Source organism: Hemiscyllium ocellatum, chromosome 4 (genome assembly GCF_020745735.1).
Source record: "Hemiscyllium ocellatum isolate sHemOce1 chromosome 4, sHemOce1.pat.X.cur, whole genome shotgun sequence".
Taxonomy (NCBI): Eukaryota; Metazoa; Chordata; class Chondrichthyes; order Orectolobiformes; family Hemiscylliidae; genus Hemiscyllium; species Hemiscyllium ocellatum.
The window spans coordinates 28,569,632-28,595,535 of NC_083404.1; the positions used below are offsets into that span (position 1 = coordinate 28,569,632).

Consider the following 25,904-nt stretch of genomic DNA (forward strand, 5'->3'; position numbering starts at 1 on the left):
CATTTTGCTGTTCCCAAGCTACTTCCTCACATATCGAAGATTCCAACTTGGCTAATGAGGTGTTTTCTTTATTTACTATTCAGACATCAAATATGTCTGTCTGAATACAAATTTAGATTCCTGCTTCGTCACCTGTGGGTATTGTGAGGAGGAAGGCTAGTCTGAGGGCCAGCTTTGGTGTTCAGGTTTGCTCCATCCACCTCAGTGAGACAGCTGTTTAACACTATGGAAATTTCTGAACGACTTTTTCATTTTGGCACCAACACTGTTTGACCAACAGCAGCTGAGCTGGAGACACAATGCCAGGGTCAGTAACTTGTTTAATTTGTTACAAAACTCAAGTAAATAGAATCATCTATGCAAAGATCTTATGTTTATTATTCTGTAATAATACCACTTTTGCAACTGGACTCAAACAGAAATCTGGCAATTCACTGAAAGCATCAACACTGTTTAGAAAATATCAGTTTGTTACAAACCGATAAAATGTGTTTTCACAGGAAACTCCTCACCAATGTTTCATGTATCAAGATTGTAATTGAAAAATGAGACAGGAAAAGAAAGTACAAAAAAATGTATTAAGTTTATTCAGCATGTGAAACATCCTTCATCTCAATACAATCTGGTTTAGACATTTGCTTCATATATTAAAAGTTGTTGATTAACTTCACTGATCTGATAGCTGAATTCTTGAGTGGAATCTGCTGTCTATATGGACTAAATTTAGAGTATAAATTAACTAATTCCGCATTGTAAACTAATTTAAACTTTGACTGCAAATGGACTACATCTGCATTATAAATGGACTAAACCTGTACTATGAACAAAATGTACACTGATAAATGACTACATGTGCACTTTAAAGATTTTTTCCTGTACTTGAAAATGTACTTCAGTGTAAATGAACTAAATCTGAACTTTATATGGAAAAAGCCTGCACTGTAAATGGGCTAACTGTAAGGTAAAATGGACTGAATCTTGAGTGTAAATTGATTAAACCTGCAGTGGATGTGATTATGCTGAAAAGCTGCCATTTCTAAAGTTTGAACTTTATAAATATGAATCTGCAATCTACAATTGTTAATTGTACCTTATCAACACTGTTTCATAGAAATAGGGGTGAATGTTTTAATCTACTAAACTGCAGAATAACATTGTATAACAAAAAGAATTAAACAAATGGAAGGATTGGTGAGCTAGTGGGAAAGCCCTCCCATCAGCTATTCAGTATCTAGAAAGTCAGGGCAGAAAAACTTGCTGGTGACTTGATACCCACAGCTGGTAGCTGAGACTCCCCCACCCCCTAGCCCCCGGCTGTTCGCATCTTGGCAAAACTGGCGCTGTTCAGTATTGACAGGTAGGAGCAGTAAATACAAAGTTGTTACTATTGAATAATACTGTTCTCAGAAACATTCAACAAAGATGTTAAAAAGGTATGAGTTAAGGAAAAACAGTATTTTAAATGTACATTAAGATGCTTTAATACAAAACCATTATGCAGGGCTTAGTCGTAAGAATGTATGGATTTCCATTGTACATTACATTTTTAAAAAAAAGTTTGCGCACTGCATTTTTGTACAGAGTGGCGACAAATTTCATAAAGAAAGGTTTCTGTCCTTTTGTAGTGTTTGGAAAAATTATAAAAAAACTTTCCTTCATTACCGAGGTTGGATTCAAAGATGAGCATTCCCAGTGAAATGTCATCACAGTGCATTCTCGTTGAGTGAAAAAGTCCTGATCATCTAACAGACACTGCTGGTGGGCAGGGTTCAGCAGTGGAAGGGAGCTTAACCCACTTTAACCCATATTCCAACTTAATTTTTCATTTGAAGTATGCACAGTTGAATCAATCACACTTATAAATAAGGTTACCTTAACAGCAGTGTCATTTAAATTTATTTGTTACTAGCACCAAAATATCAACAAGCATGATTGTGGAACTGCATGAGAGAAGTTCTTTAGAACAAATACAGTTTGTTTATTTCTAAAAACGAGCCCATGAAGATTTTTGAGGTATGTCATCTTTGGCTTCCATTTCTGCTAACTTTCTGTAACTTGACAATCCCGTCAGAAAACGATATTTACATGGTCCCCAATTTAACATATTTATAGAATCTAACAGTGTGCCACCCTTTACTGGTTTTGTGATGAGATTGTAGACGCGATATAATTCCAAACCTTTCATGTGCAGTCATAAGCTGTTATTTTCTCCTTCTGTGGTCATGGAAGTAACTGTTCTCAATGCAAAGAACGATAAAGTTATTTGCGCAGTTATACGAGTGTTGATCCAGGAGTTTGCCTCTTGTAAGTGGTGATGCCTTGCCAGTGAGGGTCATATCTGTTGAACGCCATGCCCCACAGTAGTTTGTTGTTACTCGGCCTCCTCGCTCAGTGGATCCATGCCATATTATTTTGTGCGGCCTTGAAAATGAAAATAAAATCGCAGCTGAATTTTAATTCATGGGCAGGCAAGTGATGTATAACATAAGCTTGCCCATGTCAGGTGAGAGTTTATACTGAGGTCTTGCCTGAAGTCTCATGTAGGCAGTGAAGATCCTAAGAATCATTTCAAAGAAAAATGGAAATTGTTGGGGAGGGTGTAATGTGGGCTTGGGGACTGTATTCCTCTAGTGTCTTGCTCAATATTTATCCCTTACCAAAGGTAGATCTCTGGGAAGATACTGTGCACAAATTGATCACTGCATCTCGTACAGAGTACAATAGACCTATACTTTTAAGGAAATTAGCAACCAATTCTGTGAGATGTCAGATACTGAGATTTAGCACAGAATCTTGTTCTCACATTAAGCAATTGCGTCTACTTGGTGAGAGTCTGTTGAAAGATTTGGGTGCCTGTTTTGATGAAGGCTCACCATTTAGTCAGTGGTGTAGTCGCTGGTGAGCTCCCTTGGATTAGACCCCTTACTTACAAATACAATTAGGGAAATCCAAAGATAAATGCCATTGAAAAGTAAAAAGATTACTAAAAGAAGAGTAGAGTTGATTGGAGATGAAAATTGTAATTTGTCTGTGTAGACAGAATAAATGTTTGTAAATCTTAATGAATATATTGTGCATGTCTTCACAAAAGAGGGTGAATTGCAGACACTGTAGACAAGGAAGTGAGAGAAATATTAACTGGCTAGCCTAGCCTGGAAGGAAAATTTATTTTAAAAGTTCAAAGGGAACGTATTAATTGTCACTTAGAAAGGCACAAGTTAACCAAAGATAGGCAGCATGAATTTGTGAAGCAAATGTCATGTCAAATGCATACACCGATTATTCTTTTGTAGAGGTAAGGAAGAGGGTTGATGAGGGACATTTTTTGATGTCAAAATGGAGTTTGGCAAGAGGTGTTTTTTTTGGTTAAGGGGTAAATATTGGGCAAGACACCAGAGGAATACAGTCCTCAACATCTCTCTCTCTCTCTCTCTCTCTCACACACACACACACACACACACACACACACACACACACACACACACACACACACACACACACACTCTCTTAAATATAGATGGAATGATTAGAAGTTTGTGTGGTTGATACTAAGGAAGAAATCTCTATATGCTAGGAAGGTATCAATTAATTTGTTGAGTGGACAGAAAATGGAATTCAGTATCTAGATGTGTGCACTAAGAAATTTAAGGAGGACAAGTAAGGTAAGGGAATACAGAATAAATTGTATTCTGAGATCTGATATAGCAGAACGATCTTGACATTTATGTTTGCAAATCCCTGAAGGTGACAGGAATACTTTTCTTTGTTGACTGAGGCACAGAACATAAGACAAGAAAGATTAAGCTCAAACTGCATAAGGCATGAATTGGGCTACAGTTAGGCTAATGTACACAATCCTTAACACTGCATTATGCGAAGGCTGTAATTGTCCTAGAGAGGAAACAGAGGATATTCTATGAGATGCTTGTAAGGAACTGGAAGATTTAAACAATGAGGAAAAATTGGATAGGGTGGAATTATTCTTGTTGGAACAGAGAATGCTGAGGGAAGATTTAATTTAGGTGTGTAAACTCCTTGAGAAATCTAGAAAGCATGGATACAAAGTAGTTATTTTCCATAACACACAATTCAATAACCCAAAAGCATAAATTTAAAGTAATTGTAAGGTAATTTAAACTAAAAGATTAGGAGGGAATTGAGGAAGACTGATGGTGGTGGAATTGAATGAGGTAGGATGAAGTTGAAATGCAAGACTTGAAGCAAGAGTTGGAAAATGGGATAAGACAAGACAGCTTTTCAGCCAGCACAAATGTGATTAATCAAATGATCTCCTTCAGTGTTCTAAATGTGCAATGTTTTAACGATATCTAATTTTCCAGAATTCATCTTGATATGGCCTGAGGTAAGAAAAGTGCTATATTATTGCAACTCTCCACTTTCTTATTTGCAGAGAGAATTTTGCAGTTGTTCTTGTGAATATTATGAACAGAGACTTACCAGGAAGAATCTTTCATGACGTTTCTACCATCAAATGAATAAATAGGAACGTCTGTGTTGAAATTAGCCTGATTTTTAAAGATGGACTCCCAACTATCAAAAAGCACTTCTCCCTGTCAGAAGAAAAACACATTTTTAAGCAAAACACCATTCCCTGTAACAAGCAGAGCTACTGTTCAGTCAGAGTTCTTTCCACTGAACTAACAGGCTGAGCTGGCATTTTATTTACTGTCTGTGGTCTATGACAACTCAATTAGATATTGACAGGAGCAACCACGATGTCTGGAATTAACACCAAACCTGCAACTAAGATCACTGAGTGACACAAGAAAGCAGTGACTGAGCAGTACATCACATATAGAAGCAGAGTTAGGCTATCTGAACCTTTAAGGAGTGGCATCAGTTCTCAAGTTTACAGTACAGGCAACATTAAGTGACCGAATCAAAAACTGTCATAAAACATCACATTTAACAAACCTATAGAATGTATTTGCATGCTTCTGTAACAGGAGCTAACTTGTTCTGAGGTATTTTACTGTGACTAATGGAAGAAAACTCCTCTGAAGGATAAATTGTGTACTCCTAACTTCCAACTCTACCTCACCTTCATTTTGAGTGCAGTTCTTTGTCAAAGCTGCAGACTTTACCCTTGTACTTTGTACAATACTGCATTGTCCACTGCAAGTCAATTTGCAATGTCTTTATTTGTCTCAAATTATTCTTAAGCTCTAATTCACCACCAATTAAAAGGGAAACGTATGTCCACTTTAACTGAATTGCTCTCTATTTTCTGAACACTTCTCCATTGACAGCATCATTTGAACCCACATCCATCTAGAAGGACAAGGGCACCACCTCTTGTACTAACCACCTGAATGGAAATATGTCGCTGTTTCTTCACAATGAACTCAACAGTCTGTTAATTGGATTGATTGTGGATTACCAGCTCTCCCCCTCCTACCTTTCTAAAGAACTTTTCTAAATGCTACTTGCTGCAGTGCCATCTTTGAGTCTGGATGTGGGTTTCGTCAGTCACCATTGCCATCTGCTTTCTCTTTGCACCTGTCTGTTCTTTGTGCCACTCACAGGTGGCATTTATGTGAATCGCAGTCTTTCCTATTACCCTTCCTGTGAAAATACACTTCTACATTTTCTGCTGAATTGATAAACAATAATTTTAAGATCACTAATATGAAAATAAAGTATTGCAGATGCTGAAAATCTGAAGTAAAATCAGAAAATGGTTTTGCTTTTGTATCACTGTTTAATTTGCTGCTTTTTCTCTTCCAGACACTTATAGTCGTCATAGAGAGATACAGCATAGAAACAAACCCTTTGGTCCAACCCGTCCATGCCAACCAGATATCCCAACCCAATCTAGTTCCACGTGTCAGCACCCGACCCACAACCTTCCAAACCCTTCCTATTCATATACCCACCCAAATGCCTCTTAAATGTTGCAATTGTACCAGCCTCTACCACTTCCTCTGGCAGCTCATTCCATACAAGCACCACCTTCTTCATGAAAAAGTTGCCCCTTAGGTCTCTTTTATACCTGCTCTTCTCTCTGAGAAGGTTTCTGTTTCTCTCTCATACCTTGGCCAACTTCATTGCTCTATTTTGTCTTCTCTTGTTTGGCCCATTTTGGTTTCTATCCATTCACACCTCATGAACATACCCTTTTTCGTTACTTTACCCGTTGCCAAAAAAACCTTTTAATCATTTAATCTCCCCTGCCCTCCAATCCAACACAGGCCTTCCTTTTCATTCTTGCCCCCCTTCTCTCACTTATTCAAAACCCATTAAAGTTCTATCTTTCCTCAGTTCTAATGGAAGGTCATTACCAACTTGAAATGTTAACTCTTGTTTCTCTCGCCATACATGCCACCTGATCCACTGAACATTTCCAGCATTTTCTGCTTTTCTCACTAATTTTAAGATTATACTCCTTGATGCTGATTCTCTGCATCCACTCTATTAATTGATTTGCGTTTGAGTGATGATTTTATGGCCTATAGAGAACATTCTTCTGACACTTTTCATCTTTGAGAGCGAGTTCACATAAGACCAAATCTCTCTCCTCATTTTTATTGTTATCTAGTAAAGTTCGATTCTCTTAAAAAACCTTTTGGATATTTTGGGTGGTTAGTGGATCTCAACAGATCCAGTTGTGTAGAGGTCATTTCAATTTTGAGCAATGACACAAAATGGGTGGTATTGACTGAGCCACATATTACATGCCTTGCTCAAGTTTCCAGTCCAGTGCAGTCAAAGAGGAGGAAATCGGGGACGGTGCAGTGGAGTAATGGTTCATAGAATTATAATGAGTGACTAATTCATTATAGTCCATTTCCCATCAACACAGCGAAGTAAAATTTCCCCTATTTGTTTACCTGCTTAGCAATATACTGTAGTACCAAGTGGTTAAGTGTAATTGCAGGACATTGTGGAAGTAAGTCAATAAGTTTGCTAATTTTGCATTGGTATTAGTAAACAATCATGGAGGCTGATGGGTTTCTTATAAAAATCCAACTGATTCATGTTTCAGGGAAGAGAGCCTGCCATCTCCCATATGGCCTTGTCTATGCATTACTCCAGTCCACTGGACATTGACACTAAGTACAGCTTAGTTAAGAAGTTTCATGTACCAAGAAAAAAATTGAAACAAACCTATTTGACAAAAGTGTGATCATAGTGAGACCATTTAACCTCTGCAACCAATCCTCAATGTTTTGATACTATGCTTGGTACAAACATAATTCAACACATAGTCTGATGACCATTACAAATTGCTTTTCAAATATTCTCACTTCAGCACTTGTTAACATTTTGCAACTAACACCGAGTCTTGCTAGCAAAGTGTACAATTTGAGCATTTAACTACATTCTTGTAGGTCTCTTAAAATCAATCCATTTATGTTTAGCCTCTTTAACAGATTGCCAACCATACCACTTGTTTATCAATGTGCTGTTTTGTCTTCCGTAGCCCAATTTACCTCCTTCCAAAACCCATCATTTACTAGTTCTCTCACTTTATTTTTTAATTACTAATCTAGTTACATAATTATATTAGTCAGCGGTTTGGGCTAATGATCTAGAGTTCAAGTGCCACCCCATTTGAACTCAATAAACCTGGAAATAAAAGTGACCAAGTAGTTAGATATTTACTGTACATACTCGAGTAAAAGTCGAACTCAAGCAAACATTGACCCCCCCTATTGTTGGCCAAAAAATCTGGAATTTTCCATATACTTCATGTAAAAGTCAACCCTAGTTCTTTTGAGAGTCAAGGTATTATCCTGTACATAAGTGTTATGATGAGGAAATGAATCCTTTTGTTGTGCTATTATGTGATTTGATGTCCAATTCACACCAGTTTGGTGCGAAAGTTTAAGATGCATCATGTCAGAGTCCAGTGACAACCAACATCCTGGAATATACCTAGTTCAGGTTTTGAAATATCTTCATTTTGTGTAAAAATGGCCTCCAGGAAAAAAGCAGTACACATCAGAGTTTTAAAATGAAAGCTTTTGAAGTTGCAGAGAAGACAAATTAACTATGTAGCAGTGAGAGAATTTTGTGTCGCAGAGAAACTTGTGTGAGATTGGAGAAAGACAGCAAACCAACTTCAGACAATGCTAAAGTGAAAGTATGCCAACAGACTAAACCTAGCAAGTAGTCAGAACTGGAGAAAAAAAGTTGTTGAGTGGGTACTTGAAAATTGTCAAAATGGAAAATGTATGAAGTCATCTGCAAGAAACGAATCAAAGTAGGATGGAATTTTGGATTTTAAGGCAAGTGCTGGATTGTGTATAAGGTTCATGAGAAGGCGTGGCTTAGTACTTCAGCAGAGAACTAAGACTGAAAAAAAGCTGTCAGCTGAAGTAGAAGATATGATAGTACAGTTTCACCAGTTTGTAATCAGAAACCAGAAGAAAGATGACAAACTATCGTGCATTGGAAATGTGGATGAAATGCCCATTACCCTCGACATGCCAGAGAATTGAACTGTGAACCAAACAGAAGGAAAAAAAACACTCTTGGTGAAAACCACTGGCCATGAGAAAAGTAGGTTTATTTTAGTTCTTTCTTGTATGGCTGATGGCTCTAAGTTAAAACTGATGGCTGTTTCTCGGGGAAAAACTTTGCCAAAGGAGAAATTTCCAAAAGGAATTGTTGTCCATATGCATCCACAAATGCATATGGATGGATAAAGGTGGATGTAGGAAATGGATAAAGGAAGTTTGGAATTTATGGCCTGGTGGACTATGGAAGGAGAAGAGTTTGCTCGTCATGGACCAGTTTAGATCACGACGAGTGAAGAATATTGTTGATAACATCCAATCACATAACACTTGATGTAGCTGTAATTCCTGGCGGACTTACAAGTGTTTTGCAACCAACAGATGTTGGTATCAATAAAGCTTTTCAAGGTCACGATGAGAATGAAGTGGAATAACTGAATGCGTGATAGAGAAAAAATATACACAAAGGGAGGCAGTATGTGGGCCCCATCATTGTCACTGATCTGTGACTAGATCGTTGATTCATGGGAGGAAATAAGAGTTGACACTATTTTCAAATCATTTGAGAAATGTGGAATTTCGAATGCATTGGACGGTACAGAGGACGATTATCTATGGGGTAACATGGATGAAGCAGAAGAGGCAGATGACGTGCTACCTCTAACTATGGACAGTAAAGCTGAAGAGGATCCAAATGATGACCTCATTCATCCTGATTATAAAGCTTTGTTGAAGATATTGAACAGTGTGATTTTGCAGGATTTTAATGAACCTTTGTATTTGACATGTTTAAGATGTACTATGTGATTGTGATTTAAAGCCATATTATATTTCTACTTCACTTTTTACATGTATAAATAAAAGTTCACTAATTCAATTTTGTTTCTATAATCTTTATCTGGTAATTATCATAATTCGTTGTGATCTTTTCTTATTCATTTAGAAATCAATTGGACTTCTGCTAATGATATGGTATTTTGGACTGCAGCATGAACTTCAGCCCCTCAAAAAGTAGTATCCATACAATAGTTGACCTCATAAATCTAAAAAATTGGACTTTTACACAAGTATATACAGTAAATTATCTCCTTTAGGGAAGGAAATCTATCGGTCCCATCTTACCATGTGATTTGAACACCATGACTGAGCAATTCCAATCAAAATCCATAGACCCCACCAAGCCCCTGAATCATATTGAGCCTGATTTTAACTCAGGGCAAGTGATTACGTTTTGAATGAATGAAAATCAAGCCCACAAATCTACAAATTCCACAAATCTATATATAATCTACAATAAGTCATAGAGTCAATTTCCCAGTGCGAATTTTCCCATTCTAAGTCAGTAACACAGATTTCCTTGAAATGCTAAATTACTGTTGAGATAGCCATTCCTAACTATTTGTCTATAAGTTCAAATAAATCCGAAACAAATCATTTTCAGAATATTTACACATTAAGGGAGAAAAATAATTTCTAAAATGTTACGTTTTGATATAGAGAGACAACTATTTATTCAAAGGCAGTAACCACAACATATGCTTTTACCTTCAAGTTGACAATGGGCATGTTAAATCTGTCAGCTTTCCTCACGATTGTATATAAATCTTGGAGTTGAGAAGATAGGAAAGCTCGGTAAGTCGCTACTGAGCCCATTGCTCGAGCTTGTTGGAAGCATTGTAAATCAGCCCCACGGATGCCCCTCATGTTGCCAGACAGGGGCATGTTTAAAGCCACCAAGTGTAACTTAAAGGAAATAAAGAAAGGTCAGGTTAAAATGTGCAATTACAAATCTGTAATCCAAAGATTCCCCTTAAAATAAACGCCAGGCTTTCTACTTCACCTTGCAGTAAATTAAGTTTTTAAGCCACTGCTTCCAGTAAAATGTAAGGGCATAGATATTCCTCAGAGATTCCTCTGTAGCTTATGTGGGAAGTCAGTGAAACACCTACAAAACTAATGTGAACCATCATCAACATACCCATCCCTAAGGAGATTTTTTCCTACTCCACCTCAAAGTTCTGACACACGAGATTCACTCTCACATGTAAGAAAGGCCTGGTAACCACTGTCTTCCTCCTCCACACCGTGATGCAGCTGAATTAATGTAGTTATTTCCCTGAAGCTGCATTCTGGTAGAAAGGCCCAGGCTCTTCATCAAAAATTACAAGGAACCACAAAATTGTAGGCATGATTTTCTATTGATTTTCTAAATCTCCACAAATTTAGCTCTAGAAATAAAAGTTAATTGTCTTGAAAGAGTCAGATCTCATTGTAAGCTATGAATGACAGATTAATTTGAGGGTGTAAAATTAATTTTCTCCGCCCAAATTATTCAATTAACATATAGAGCATACCTATGTGATGTAGGTAGTTATCAATTTGTCTGTAGATTGACTAGCTTGTTGAGTAAGTATTATAGCATTCACAACAAGCAGACATTAACCTGTCTCTATTTCCTGTGCTCTGCCACTTCGAATCAGACTTTTGTCAATTTTCAGATTCACAACTGATTCCCAGTGGTTAATATTTACAAAGTCAGAAGTCACATGACACCAGGGTATAGTTCAACAGGTTTATTTGAAATCACCAGCTTTTGGAGTGATGATCCTTCACCTGGTGTCGTGTGACTTGTGACTTTGTCCACCCCAGTCCAACACCAGCAGCTCCACATAATGTAAATGTTTACAACTATGAGCTGCAACATTAAGAAATAAATTAACTTACCGCTGGCTTCTGATCATTTATCACTGAGAATGAGTTTGGTGCCTGAAGTACAAAAAGACATATAATACAAGTCATAAACCTGTTTGGAACAGTTCCCATGTTTCACCTTAAATTTAAAGACAAGTTAGAAGTTCTTACTGAGATAGAGTTAGTTGAGCGATATGGTTCATCAGCGGGAGCAGGAATCAGATCACCAAGCTGGCAACAGAAGCAGAAAAAAACTTCTAAAAACTATGAACCAACAGTAAACTCAAGAATTAGAGTTCTGAAATAAATATTTACCTGGAGCTTTCTCCAGCCATTGTGAACTCGAATGTAAAGGTCCCCCCCGTTGTTAATATAGCCTAAGGAGCCTTCAGTTACTGAACGGGTTGATTTATGCATAAGCTCCATGTTGTTGAACACTTTTACCTATCCAGCACATGAAATAAACAAGGTTAAACACTGTCATCGTGTTAGACATTTGGAAACTTTCTGCAAGATCAACTAAACAAAATAGATGTTATAGGATGGAAAATAATTTTGTTCAATATATGTGATAACAATACATAGGATTGCATGCAAAATGTCTCTTAGATAGATACAAAAATTCCAGGCTGAAGAATCAGTGCGTGGTAAGGATAATAATTACTATCATCTGTATCTTGGGGCTGGAGGGTTTGAGTTATAAGGAGAGACTGGGTAAGCTGGGACTTTTTTCACTGGAGCAGAGGAGGTTAAGTGGTGACATTACAGACTCTAATTAAATTATGAGGGGCACAGATATGGTGAATAGCCAAGGTCTTTTCCCAGGGTAGGGAAGCGCAAGACTACAGGAGAGATATTTAAGATGAGAGAAGAAAGATTTAAAAGAGACCTTAGGGGCAATTGTTTCACATAGAGGGTGGTTCGTGTGTGGAATGAATTGCCAGAGAAATTGTTAGATGCAAGTACAGTTACAACATTTAAAAGACATTTGGACAGGGACATGAATATGAACACTTTAGATGGTTATGGGCGAAACACAGGCAAATGGGCTAGTTTAGCTTGGGAAACTTGGTCAACATGGATAAATTGTTCAAAGTTTGTGAGAAGATTTGTAGCTCGGGTGCTCGTTGTTGTGGTTGTGTTTGCCGAGCTGGGAATTTGTGTTGCAGACATTTCGTTCCCTGTCTAGGTGACATCCTCAGTGCTTGGGAGCCTCCTGTGAAGGGCTTCTGTGATGTTTCCTCCGGCATTTATAGTGGTTTGTATCTGCCGCTTCCGGTTGTCAGTCCCAGCTGTCCACTGCAGTGGCCGGTATATTGGGTCCAGGCCGATGTGCTTATTGATTGAATCTGTGGATGAGTGCCATGCCTCTAGGAATTCCCTGTTCCTAGTTCCCTAGGAACTACTATTATAGGACAAGCCAAACAGAGAACAGCCAGGGAATTCCTAAAGGCATGGCATTCATCCACAGATTCAATCAACAAGCACATCGACCTGGACCCAATATACCGGCCACTGCAACGGACAGCTGGAACTGACAACTGGAAGCGGCAGATACAAACTACTATAAATGCTGGAGGAAACATCACAGAAGCGCTTCACGGGAGACTCCCAAGCACTGAGGATATCACCTAGACAGGGGACGAAATGTCTGCAAAACAAATTCCCAACTCGGCGAACACGACCACAACATGGATAAATTGTACCAAAGGGCTTGTTTCAGAGCTGTATGACTGTATAAAATGCTGCCTGCATCATAACTCTCAATTAAGTTCCATTCACCCATCAGCCCTGCTCACTAACTTATACTGGCTCCTAGGTAAAAACAATGACTGCAGATGCTGGAAACCAGATTCTGGATTAGCGATGCTGGAAGAGCACAGCAGTTCAGGCAGCACCCGAGGAGCAGTAAAATCGGCGTTTCGGGCAAAAGCCCTTCATCAGGAATCAAGGCAGAGAGCCTGAAGCGTGGAGAGATAAGCTAGAGGAGGGTGGGGGTGGAGAGAAAGTAGCATTTTCAGGACATGTTTGAAGAGCTTCAGGGCAGAGGAAATGACCTGGGAGTTGCAGTGGGAGAGGGACTCCCTGAGATTATTGTGGAGAGAGGAGGAAAACTTCTTCAAGGCAGGCATCCTTGCAAGAGGATTCGCAGTAGGGTTAAATCAACTAGGTAAAAACAATGACTGCAGATGCTGGAAACCAGAATCTGGATTAGTGGTCTGGAAGAGCACAGCAGTTCAGGCAGCATCCAAGGAGCAGTAAAATCAATGTTTCGGGCAAAAGCCCTTCATCAGGAATAAAGGCAGAGAGCCTGAAGCGTGGAGAGATAAGCTAGAGGAGGTTGGGGGTGGGTAGAAACTGGCTACCAACACCTAAAATATAAAATTTCCCCCATTAGTGCTCAAAATACCCTTAGACCTTATCTTTCCAAGAAAAAATGGAAGATATATCCACATAAATCTGTAAGGATGGCAGGACAAGTTAAGAATGCTATTCAAAATGTACATGAGATCCTTCGTTATATAGCATAAGTAAACATATACCAAAAGGAGGTTATGCAAAACTTCTGTAAAATTCTAGGTAAAAACAATGACTGCAGATGCTGGAAACCAGATTCTGGATTAGTGGTACTAGAAGAGCACAGCAGTTCAGGCAGCATCCGAGGAGCAGTAAAATCGACATTTCAGGAATCAAGGCAGAGAGCCTGAAACATGGAGAGATAAGCTAGAGGAGGGTGGGGGTGGGGAGAAAGTAGCATAGAGTACAATAGGTGAGTGGGGGAGGGGATGAAGGGGATAGGTCGGGGGCAGGGGAGGGTGGAGTGGATAGGTGGAAAAGAAGATAGACAGGTAGGACAAGTCATGGGGACAGTGCTAGTCAACCTCCAACTGGAGTATTGTGATGTACACATTGAACAATTTATGGCCCTGGAGAGATTGCAGATCAGATTTCTTGAGAAACTCACCAGGTTTCAGTTCTATGGAGTGATTAGAAAAATCAGGCAGTGATGATAAAAGGAAGTTTTAATTGAGGTGTTCAAAATCATGAAAACCTTTGTACTGTTTCCAAGGCTGAAGAGCTGGTAATTACAATATACATATTAAATCCTTAATTGGAAAAAGAACCAGAGATGAGGCAAGGAGATTTCCTTTTTCTGCACTGACTGTTGATGGTGTTAGATGCACTGCCAATAATAAGGCTTGAATTTTCATACCTGAGTCAGCAATGCAGAACAGTGAAAATCTCTGGCTCTACAAACTGCTCTTTACCCCTCATCAAGATTGCCTCTGCACCTATCCACAGGGGAACCCTCCTTCTCCAAATACCTCCAACTGCTTTAAACCTTCTTCAAGGTTTTAACCAGCCCACAAGGGATGTTTTGGACATTGTCATAGTACGATTGGATCTATTTGAAGCCAGCTGCACTTTAACATGTGCGACTGCCTCCTTGATCCACTGGTGCACAAAGTACAACCTGCCTCAGTCCTCCCCCACCATTTTGGAAATTGGTGGGTGCCGATTGCAGGTGGAGTCCAGTTGGAATTGGGGGGATTTCCAAAACTGGGGCTCCAGGCTATTTTGGCTAAGCCAGAGACCATCTATGTCCCCACAAAAATTCAGGTCTCCCTTTATAAGGAAATTGGATAAACTGATGAAGGTGAAAAGTTAGTAACATTGAAAGCCTTTTGAAAGTCCAAGTAAACCACATTCACTTGTTTCCCTGATTAACTTTATTAGTTACATCCTTGAAAAATTCCAATTGATTTGTCACGTGTGATCTCCCATTTGTAAATTCATGCTGACTCTGTGCAATCCTATCACTGTTTTCCAAATGCTTGATGATGGGGCAAAAGTACAGAATGGGACTAAATGAAAAGATTTTCTCAGGAGTTGCCACAAGTTTCCTTCTGTATTCTCCTATAAAAAAAGTTAAGAGATAAGAGTAAATACTGCTATTTGATCCATTGAACCTGATCCACTATTGAATAAAATATATTTGCTGAACGTCCACCTTATCTTCACTTTCCAACCTATCTCTTAAATCCTCTATTGCCCAAATATCTACAACGTCTTAGTTTTGAATATACTCAATTGTTGAGCATCTATAGTCCTCTATGGCAGAGATTTTCAAAGACTGACGACTTTCTGATTGAAAATATTTCTTCTCAACTCAGTCTTAAGTAGCTCATCTCTTATCCTGAGGCCATGACCCCCTCACCTCCAACCATGGGGAAACAGCATCTTAACATCTATTTTGTCAAGCCCTCTGAGAGACAATGAGATCAGTTCATTGTTATAAATTCCAGAGTTTAGGCCCATATAATTTTCTCAACAGGGCAGCCTTCTTACCTCTTAGCCAAATAATCTTGCGAAAAGTGAGACAACCACAGTAATGGACTGAGCATCACAAAATCTACAGATGCGCTTAGAAAAGACCACATGAAAACACAGCAGTTTGACTCCAATTGTATTAGCACAAGCTTTCCCATGTTGTGTCACTCACTTGTAACCGTGTTCAGTCACACACTTAAGGAAAACAGGGCTGTGCAGTTCAATATTTTCATTCCAACAGAAAACGAAAGAACACAAACTCTAATGGACATAGATGTCACACTCTCTTTTGCATGTTATCAGTCTTTGCAAGGATTAGTTCAGCATTATCTGTTGTTTCTCCTCTCACTTACAACACTGCCACTGTCCCCTTGTCCTGGTGGCCCTGGAGGTCCTGGAGGTCCAGGCAGTGCGACAGCTGCAAAGTAAGTAGAACCTATTTATAAAGTGAACATTTTTGCTTGGAAATGAGTAGTGTTGCAGGAAGAAGTTCAACGTTAACTTGGAAACTGCTCAGCGTTAACACTGAGTCATGCACTGGTCGTAAAGCAGCCTTCATACTTTGAGAATTTTTGAGCTCCAACAACGACAACAAATACCTCCATGTGGGCTCACCTGATCCGAAGACTCCTGGAATTCCTGGAGGTCCTGGGGGCCCTGGACGACCTCGAGGACCCGTAACCCCATAACCTGGAGATCCTGGGGGCCCAGGTAGGCCGGGTGGCCCCATTGGTCCTATGACAGATTCACCCTTAGGACCCTGTGGGAAGGAAGAAAGTGAAACGTTACTAACAAAACCAAAATCTTTCCAGTTTACTGTTTTCATATCTTCACTCTCATTCCCTTAGGTAGTGGTGTGAAGCAGTGGATGAATTCCAAGGCAGTAGCAGCTTTTTATGGACTTCTATGCCACAGTTCATGTCATAGTTACAGTGGAGACAGCATATTTAAATTGTGAGGCATGATAAACTCTATTGGCAATGGCTGTAATGTTACAAGACAATAGGTATACAGCTGGTTGATTCAGTTTGACATAGAGAAAAATGAAGCACTGCATTTTAGAAGCAGAAATGGTCAAGAAAAGATCTTTTAAACAGTAAGAGTTGAGATAAAGCAGGGGGATACTTGGCATGCGCAGAATCACAGGAAATTCAAAGCGATGGTGCAAACAGACAAAACCCCAAAAAAGACAAAAGCAAACCTTTTCTTTTCATGTTGAGACCAAAACACAAAAGGAGATAACGTCGTGAATAAAAAAATGGACAAAAGCCGGAGAATTTAGCAGATTGAGCAGCATCTAGTTAAAGAAAAACATGAAGCAGCCAATGATTCACCATAAGGTATATCCTTAAGACAGTGAAGGAAAGACTTTAGTTCTGAAATTTCAATTGGTTGTTGTTGTTCCAAAGATGCTGCTTGACAGGCTGTATGTTTTCATCTTTTTGTGTATCAACAGATTGGAATTACTTTAGATATAAGGTTGAACTTGCTCAAGACTGTTGCAAGGCTGCAGTTAGACAACTGTGTGCAGTTGTAGGAAAGAGTAAAGCAATAGAGGAGGTACAGAGCTGATGCACTTCAATGTTAATAGGATGACAGTATTACATGACAGTTATGAAGGGACCCTTGAAACATTAGGCCTTGGCACAAAAAAAATCAAACAGGAAACCTGATTGAAACAATCAAGGTACGGAAAGATAAAGAAAAAGTCAAAAAGTGAGGAACTTTTCAATCTGCATGATGATTCGTAGAAGACACAACAAGAAGAAAAATCAATAAGAGTTAAAGAGGAATTTGGAAACTACATCTCTGCACAAATGATGGCTCGAAATGTTGTTGATGCAAAATCCACAAATTCTTTCTAAAAGGTGCTCATGTGGAAATATTGCTACCACCAAATTGATAGGTCAAATACCTGCTTCTATGCAATAACAAGATAAATGACATAACAAAGGCACGGGATATTTAATGCATTGAATATTGTTAAGTTCTGTCATAACATACATTTTACTGAGCAACAATGAGGGGATTTTTGTATTTTTCCATAGGATAAATATATTGCGGTGGGAAAATGTTTATTGCCAATCCCTAATTGGCCTTCGTAAAGTCAGCTGACTTCTCGAATGGTTGCAGTCCTTGAGGTGGAGGGACACCCGCAGTACTGGTAGGGAGGGAGTTTGAGGATTTTGACCCAGCAACAGTGAAGGAATGTTCCCATGCACCCAAGTTACTGAAGTTCCACAGTACATCTTGCGATGGTAAATGTTGCTGGTGAAGGGAATGAATATTGAAGGAAGTGGCTGGAGTAACATTCACGCTGGCTGTTTTGTCCTGAATTGTGTTAAACTTCTAGAATATTGTAGGAACTGCACCCTCAAGGCAAGTGGGGAGTGTTTTCTCATATTCCTGATTCATGTCTGTGTTGGAGAGACAGGAGGTGAGTACCACAGAGTTCCTAGCTGTTAGTCTACTCTTATAGCTACCATATTTATGAGTGGTCCAGTTCAGCTTTCGGTCAGTGGTAACCCCAGAATGTTGATAGTTGGGGATTCAGTGACAATAATACCTCGGGATTATCAAAGGGTAATGGTGAGATTCTCTCTTGTTGGAGATGATTAATTGGTAAAGATCATTTTCTTTTTGAACTGCTTACCACTGGTCCAGGTCTTCCATGAGGTCCAATGGGTCCTGGTGGACCAGGCAAATGTGGCAGGTACAACCCACCACCTGATTCTCCTTTCTCCCCTTTCTGACCCGTCATACCAGTATCTCCTTTCTCACCCTTTAAAAGGCAAAAGACAAGAATGTTTTAAGATAGTTATCAAAGCTCAGTGCAGCTGATTATCCAATGGTTGAGAAAGAAAGAACCTATGGTCAAACTTGCAAGTAATGTAAACGATGTGAAATCATTTTTATATACGCTAAGTAAGTTAGTCGCTGGCAAGACAAGCTCAGCATAAAAGCAAGAGACACATTCAAAACAACATCTCTAAGATTGGTAAACTTGTTGTTGTATGATCAGCACAGCTTTTGAACAAATGGACGGTTCTGGGATCTACTGACTTGAATTTTGTGGAAATCAAGCAGGCATGGGGTCTCCGTACAACAGATTGGATCTGCCATGACAGTGTGCAATATTATTCCTCAGGCAGGTCCTTATCACGCAAAGCTCCTTGGAAACTAATCCTTTACTGGTACACTACCTAAAGTGGGTCAGATCTTCTTTTACTGACTTGTCTGCAGCTTTCAGGCTTGCTGACTGTGGTTTTGCCTCCTCCTCTCCCTTACTCCAATAGAATGCATTTCCAGCAGCAGAAATAATTAGCCTTTCATCTTTTCTTCAAAGTGAAGATTATGAAAAGCATAATCGAAAGCCTTGTGTGATCGTGGAATCACAACCCACAGTGTGAGTGATGTTACTTTTTAGATTCTAGTCCTCTGAATTTCTGCAGGGATATTGGCCGGGTGCTGGCGGGTGGGACTAGATTGGGTTGGGATATCTGGTCGGAATGGACGAGTTGGACCGAAGGGTCTGTTTCCATGCTGCACATCTCTATGACTCTATAACTTGGCGAACTTGCTGACCTCTGCTGTCCCTCTTAAAATTAACACTGGGGACCTAATGGCATTGTAGGCCCTGATTTACATATGTTTATGAGACACCCGCTGTTATAAGAAAGTTGTTAATACTGATGTTACTGTTGACATTCTGATAGCCTGGAATACAGCAGCTTGGGCCTGAACTGCTTTTCCAGAATTTTTTCTGTTTATCCAACCTCTTCCTGCCTATTGGTGGAAATCTTTTTAACATAAATCAAAGCAAATAGTCATTTGGTAATATTGAACTTGAGCACTGCTGAAAAATTTGCAAGAATACTAATTTAAGGGGAAAACCAATCATGACACTCTGACAGCGAGCGGAATCTGATTGATGGAAATGTGCCATGAAGAACACATCAGTTAATGATGACATGCAATTAAATGCCAAGCTTTGTGTAAAGTTTAAACCAGGCAAGTTGACTTTGATTAGCCAAAGCAATGCCCTGAGAAATGGATCAGTAAATAGCTGTCACTTACTTTGTTGAGCAGAAATAGGTGCATTGTGTGTACCTATTGTGTGCATTGTTCCTTCTGACAGCAGAATAGGGACCTGTGTTAACATACGAAGCTTCTAGTGCAGGCAAATACACCAAGCTATGAGTCTGAATGTCAATCTAAAATTGGTTGTTAGCATAATTCTTCACACATTCAGGATTATTCAACCATCTGTGTTGCATAATGTGTTGAGAGTTTTGCAAGTGTGGGTTGGGTGGGGAGTACCTTACTTGTTATGAACAAATTAAAGTATATGCTGCTGTCTTTGGGGCTAACAGCTTATACATCTGGAATTACACGGCACTAAAAATCAAATAACAAAGTACTCATTTGCATAATAGACACCTTGTCTTTTTGGCTTGACAACAATACCTTGTTTGTTGTGAATTTGTATTCTTGCAAATGTTCCCGATGAGTATAAGATGGAAAGTACTGCCAAAACTTATTTTTTGTTAGCAATAGTCTAGTAATTCAAAGCAAAATAAATATTTCATGCAAGACAACATGTTTGTACTGAGACAGAATACAAATCCAGACAATGTCCCTTTGGATTGGAAAACAAATAGCTGCTTACTTTAAGGCTGATGTATGGTGAGTAAGGACCTAAAAACATAAATTAAATGTAAATTAGAATTTATGCTTTCAAGTTAAAAGGGAAGTCAGTAAAACCTTAATTTGATAGAATTCTACAGGTCTATTAAATTGAAATCTGACCCAGAATTGTAACATTAATATTAATACAAGCCTCCTCATAACAGTCTTTAGGACCTATATGCAAGTTATTGGGTATTACAGTGATTGTCACGTCACAGATTGCACTGTCAACTTTCACCTGCTTTAACACATGACTGACCCAGAACCATCTGATAGGTTAACTCTGTAATACTAAAAAAGTGAAATAGATTACTTTGACCCTGTTGGGGGGTTTCAATTGTCCAGGTAATGCAAATCAAGGACCAGTGCATTAGGTCACAGAGATCAATAACATTGTTTAGCAGCAAGATCCAATTCTTCAACTTGCTTTCATTGATCACCATAAACATACCAGGTTGGATTTGTCCTATCTTTTGAGTACAGGACACAATGGGCAATGTTCCACATTGTTTGGTAGATTCTAGCGTTGTAGCCTTATTGGGACAGCGTAGCCGTATTGGCGAGTAGTGTGGTGGGCTCTGGGACACACATCTTCAGTGCTATTGTCGGAATGTTGTCAGGACACATTATCTTTGCAATATCAAGTTCCTCCAGCCATTTCGTCATATCACATGGAGTGAATTGAATTGGTTGAAGATTAGCATCTGTGATTCTGGGCATGTCAGAAGGAGGCCCAAGGTAGTTCACCCACTCAGCACTTCAAATATTTCAGCTTTATCTTTTATACTGATGTACTGGGCTCCCTCGTCAATGAGGATGGGGATATTTGTGGAGCCTCCTCTTTCAGTAAGATGTTTAACTGTCCATCACCATTCATGCCTGAATGTGACCTTCAACCTGATCCATTGGTTGTGGGATCAGTTGGCCCCATCTGTTACATGTTGCTTCCACTGTTTGGCACGCAAACAGTCCTGTGTTGTTGTTTGACCAGCTATAAAAGGTTGACATCTCATTTTTAGGTCTGCATGGTCCTACTTCTGGCTTGGTATTTGGGCGATCAAATGTTAAGGAAAAGTGTACAGTTAGTGGCAGGACTCTAAACAGCATTGATGTACAGAGGGATCTTGGGGTTCAAGTCCATAGCTCCCTGAAAGTGGCCACACAAGTAGTTAGAGTGATAAAGAAGACATATGGCATGTTTCCCTTTATTGGTCGGGGGATTGAGTACAAGAGTCAGTATGTCATGTTGCAGCTTTATAAGACTTTCGCTAGGCCATATTTAGAATATTGCATTCAATTCTGCTTGCTGCATTACTGGAAGAATGAGTAGACTTTGCAGAGGGTATAGAAACGAATGATCAGGATGTTGCCTGGATTAGAGAGTATGAGCTATAAGGAAAGGCTAAAAAAAAACTCATGTTTTTTTCTGGAGCAGTGGAGACTGAAAGGATGCTTGACAGAAGACGATAAAATTATGGGATTGATGGTCAGAATCTTTTTGCCAGAGATGAAATGTATAAAACTAGGGGGCATGTATTTAAGGTGAGACAGATAAAGTTCAAAGGAGACATGAGGGGCAAGTTTTTTACACAGATAGTGGTAAGAGACTGAAACGCACAGCCAGGGGTGATGGAGGAAGCAAATGTGATAGGGGCATTTAAGGGACTTCTGGATAAGTACATTAATGAGCAAAGAATATTGGGATATGGACCAAAGGCAGGCAGAAGGGATTAGTTTAATTTTGTGTCATGTTTGGCACAACATCATGGGTTGAAGAGGCAATTTCTGTGCTGTACAGTTCTATGTTCTATGCACACGGTGATGGTGCTACACAATGCACTGGAGGATATCCTCAAAGTGAAGAAAGGGCTTTGTCTCCACACTGGTCACTTCTGCCAATATTGTCCCGGATAGATGTACCTGTGATGGGTAGATTGGAGAGAACAAAGTCAAGTAGATTTGTGCCCCTTGTTGATACCCTCGCCATCTGCTCCTGTTCCAGTCTGGCAGCTTTTAGTTTAGGACTTGACAAGCTTGGTCAGTAATGGTGCTACAGAGACTGTCTTGGTGATGGACATTAAAGTTCCCCATCCAGAGTACATTCTGCACCTTAGCCACTTTCATGCTTCCTCCTAGTGATGTTCAACATGGAGGTTTGAGTGGGCAAAGTGGTTGGTGTTTGGCTATTAGTAGATGGTAATTAGCAGAGGATTTCCTTTTTATCTTCAAACTGATCCCATGAGAATTCATGGGGTCCGGGTGCCAATGTTCAGCAGTCCCAGGTCAATTTATTCCTGACTGTATACCACTGTGCCATCATCTACGATGTGTGTGCTCTGCTGGTGGGACAGCATTTACCATGGTGGTGGATAGGGCATTGTCTGTGAGATATGATCTCATGAGTATAATTATGTCTCTATCAGGCTGTTGCTAAACTATTCTGAGGGACAGCTTTCCCAATTTTGGCACAAGCCCCCAGATGTCAGGAGGGAGGACTTTTCAGGATTGACAGGGCTGTGTTTGCTGTGTCAGTTCTGATACCTATTGGTCTGTCCAGTTTCTTTTTCTTTACCAGATGATATAAATGGTTTGGTCAGATGAGCTGAACAGTGACAAATGGAATTTGATCCGGAAACATGTGAAGTGATCCATTGTGGAAAATAAGGCAAGGGAGTACACTATGAATGGTAGACCCCAGGAAGTACACAGGATCAGAGGGACCTTGGAGTGAATGCCTGCAGATTCTTGAAGGCACGACAGGTAGATAAGCTCATCAAGAAGACATAGGAGATACTTGCTTTTATTAATCAAAGCACTGAATATAAGAGCAAGGAGGTTGCAATGGAGCTGTATTTAACATTAGTTAGGCCATGGCTGGAGTACTGTGTCAATCATAAGGTCAGAAGTGGGAATGTTTGCTGATGATTGCACAATGTTCAACACTATTTGTGACTCCTCAGATTCTGAAGCAGTCCATGCTGAAATGCAACAAAATCTGGACAACATCCAGGTTTGGCCTGACGAGTGGCAAATAATGCGCCACACATTGTCTCTTATTGGATTTGCCGGGCAATCTAACCACTGCCACCTGACATTCAATGGTGCTACCATCACTGAATCCCCCCCACTATCAACATCCTTGGGGTTATCACTGGAGCATCTTGACATTCCTAGAGGCTATGAATTTGGCGGGAAGTAACTCACCTCCTGATTTCCCAAAACCATCTCCAAGCCACAAGTCAGGAGTGTGATGGAATATTCCCCTCTTCCCTGGATGAATGCAGTTCTAACAATACTCAAGAAGCTCGACACCATCCAGAACAAAGCAACCCACTTGATTGGCATCACATCCGCAAGCATCTACTCCTTCCACCACTGACACTTAGTACACATTGCTGCTACTATCTACAAGATACACAGCAGAAATTCACCAAAGATCCTTAGACATCACCTTCTAAACTCACAATCACTTCCATCTACAAGGACAAAGGCAGCAGATACATGGGAGAGCCATCACTTCCAGGCCACTCACCATTCTGACTTGAAAACATTTTGCCATTCTTTCACTGTCATTGGGTCAAAATCCTGCAGTTCTCTCCGTAAGAGCATTTTGGGTCAAACTACAGCACATGGGCTGCAGCGGTTCAACAAGGCATTTCCCACCACCACCTTCTCAAGGGCAACTCGGAACAGGTAATAAATGCTGGTGAGCCAGTGATGGCCACATTCCACAAGTGAATAAAAAGGAAGTTATAGTCGTCGTCTGATGGGAAAGCTATGATTGCACTGGAGAGGATGCAGAGGAGATTCAGAGGAGACCAGGATGTAGCCTGAGCTGCAGCAATTCAGCAATTGAGAGAGACTAGATAGGCTGGAGTCGTTTTTCTTTAGAGTAGAGAAGGCTAAGGTAGGGTCTGATGAGGTGTACCAAGTTATGAGGGTCATAAATATGGTAGATAGGGAGAAAATATTCCCCTTTGTAGAGATATGGATATATAGGCATCACATTTTAAAGTAAGGAGCAGAATATTTAAAGGGATTTGATAAAAACATTTTTCACCGAGAACATGGTGAGTATTTGGAACTCACTTCCCAAAATGATGGTAGAAATGGGAATCCTTGTCATTTAAGGACTATTTAAATGAACACTTGAAATGCCATAACATATAAGACAACAGGTCAGGTGCTGGAAAATGGAATTAGAATAGATGGACATGATGGACTATAGGGTGTTTTTCTGTACTGTATAAACTCTATAACTCTCTCGACGACTCTTTGGACTTTATAGTGGTTGTAATTCAACTGAGTTGCTGAGAATGAAAGAAATAGAACTTGAAAAGCTGTCGTCCCAGAAAACTTCAAAGAAAAGCCCAGAATAAAAAGCTCAAGAAGAATCCATGAGAAAGAAAATTATTTTAACCTGTATTCCAGCTCTGAAGGACATGAAAGGGAGGTTAAGGGTTGTAGGAAGTGGGAAATAGGAGGGGAATAAGAAACATGAAAACAGCAGAAGCAGTAGGGGCCATGGTTACTAGCCCCATCTCTGTCAGCATGAAGTGAATGATACCTTAACAATCACAGATGGCTTGCCAGTTGTGGAGATTGGGAATTCAATAGCTGTGATGCAAAGGTAGACTTTTTTTAATTGCATTAAGGATACACAATGTCTACCATAGTGTAATTACTCCCACATAGCAGTCATTAAAACCTCTCCCCATTAAAGACAGGTTATCATGCTTTACATAGAAAACAACAAAAATAAAAATGTCAAGATGATAGAAAGGACATTACCTGGCAATCCTGGGGTACCCTGCTCCCCCTTTTCACCTTTACTGCCAATCGGTCCAAATAATCCGAAAGAACCTTTCTCTCCTTTTGGCCCTTTGGGAAATGAATGATTGTTTATGATATGTTTGAGAAAGTATATAGACAATTACCACTAAACTGCTGCAAGGTTGTTTACCCCTACCTTAGTCTAAAAAGCACATAGTGCAACATTATTAACATACCATAATTACTACTGTGTAAGGGCAGGGCCTTTAGGTTCAACTTTAAGGGAGACACATTTTGAAAGAAAGTTTGCTGAAGGGGATAGCTTTGTGCAAACTGGGGGACTGCATTCCACAAATATAACTGATGTTTCATTTGACTTTAGCATCTATGGAATTTTAATAAATTGCGAGAGCCAGACAGGAACCAGTCCACCTTGTCTACTCTTGCGGCAGGTAGCAGATCAGTCATCCCTTTGAGTTATGCAGCTGTGTTCCTGCCGATTCTTGTACCTAAACATGCCACAGCAAGCTGCTGCTCTGTACAAAAGATTAAAAAGATGATCGAAGAAACTCCTGCTGCTGTTTAATGACATTCCTGAGGTCTGTAGTTATTATATTACACGCAGACGGCGCCTCACTGGTATACTTGCTCCAACAAGTTTTACAGAAATAATCTATTCAGCCTTTGATAATTTTAATTCCACTATTCAATTGTTTTGGATGTTGCAGCACTGATATCATTGATTTCAACTTTAGAATAAGTCATTAGAAAATGGAATAAAACATTTTGTTGTGCAATGCTGCCTTGAGCATTGTTACTGGAGCTTTACGACATTTCCCAGGTGCTTTGCAGGAGGATTGGAGCAGGAGAGCTGTGAATTGACCCCTCCCCATGGAATGACCCCAGATGTCAGAATTAGTTGCTAATGTGACACCA

The 25,904-nt window shown here is 39.7% G+C and overlaps 1 protein-coding gene across 3 annotated transcripts in view; it reads right to left on the reverse strand.

Annotated features, from left to right (window-relative positions):
• Positions 1–564: 564 nt before the first annotated feature.
• LOC132811753 (collagen alpha-1(XV) chain-like) overlaps positions 565–25,904 on the reverse strand; it is a 262,882-nt gene continuing 237,542 nt past the window's right edge. For all 3 annotated transcript variants that reach the window (XM_060822847.1, XM_060822846.1, XM_060822845.1), the window contains 11 exons: positions 24,987–25,076; positions 20,176–20,204; positions 18,160–18,288; positions 16,122–16,266; positions 15,860–15,924; positions 11,490–11,618; positions 11,346–11,405; positions 11,208–11,249; positions 10,029–10,226; positions 4,459–4,571; positions 565–2,421 (listed from right to left, as the gene is read on the reverse strand). In XM_060822847.1, the coding sequence (XP_060678830.1) occupies positions 2,202–2,421; positions 4,459–4,571; positions 10,029–10,226; positions 11,208–11,249; positions 11,346–11,405; positions 11,490–11,618; positions 15,860–15,924; positions 16,122–16,266; positions 18,160–18,288; positions 20,176–20,204; positions 24,987–25,076 (1,220 nt within the window). In that variant the 3' untranslated portion in view covers positions 565–2,201. The remainder of the gene's footprint in view (positions 2,422–4,458; positions 4,572–10,028; positions 10,227–11,207; positions 11,250–11,345; positions 11,406–11,489; positions 11,619–15,859; positions 15,925–16,121; positions 16,267–18,159; positions 18,289–20,175; positions 20,205–24,986; positions 25,077–25,904) is intronic.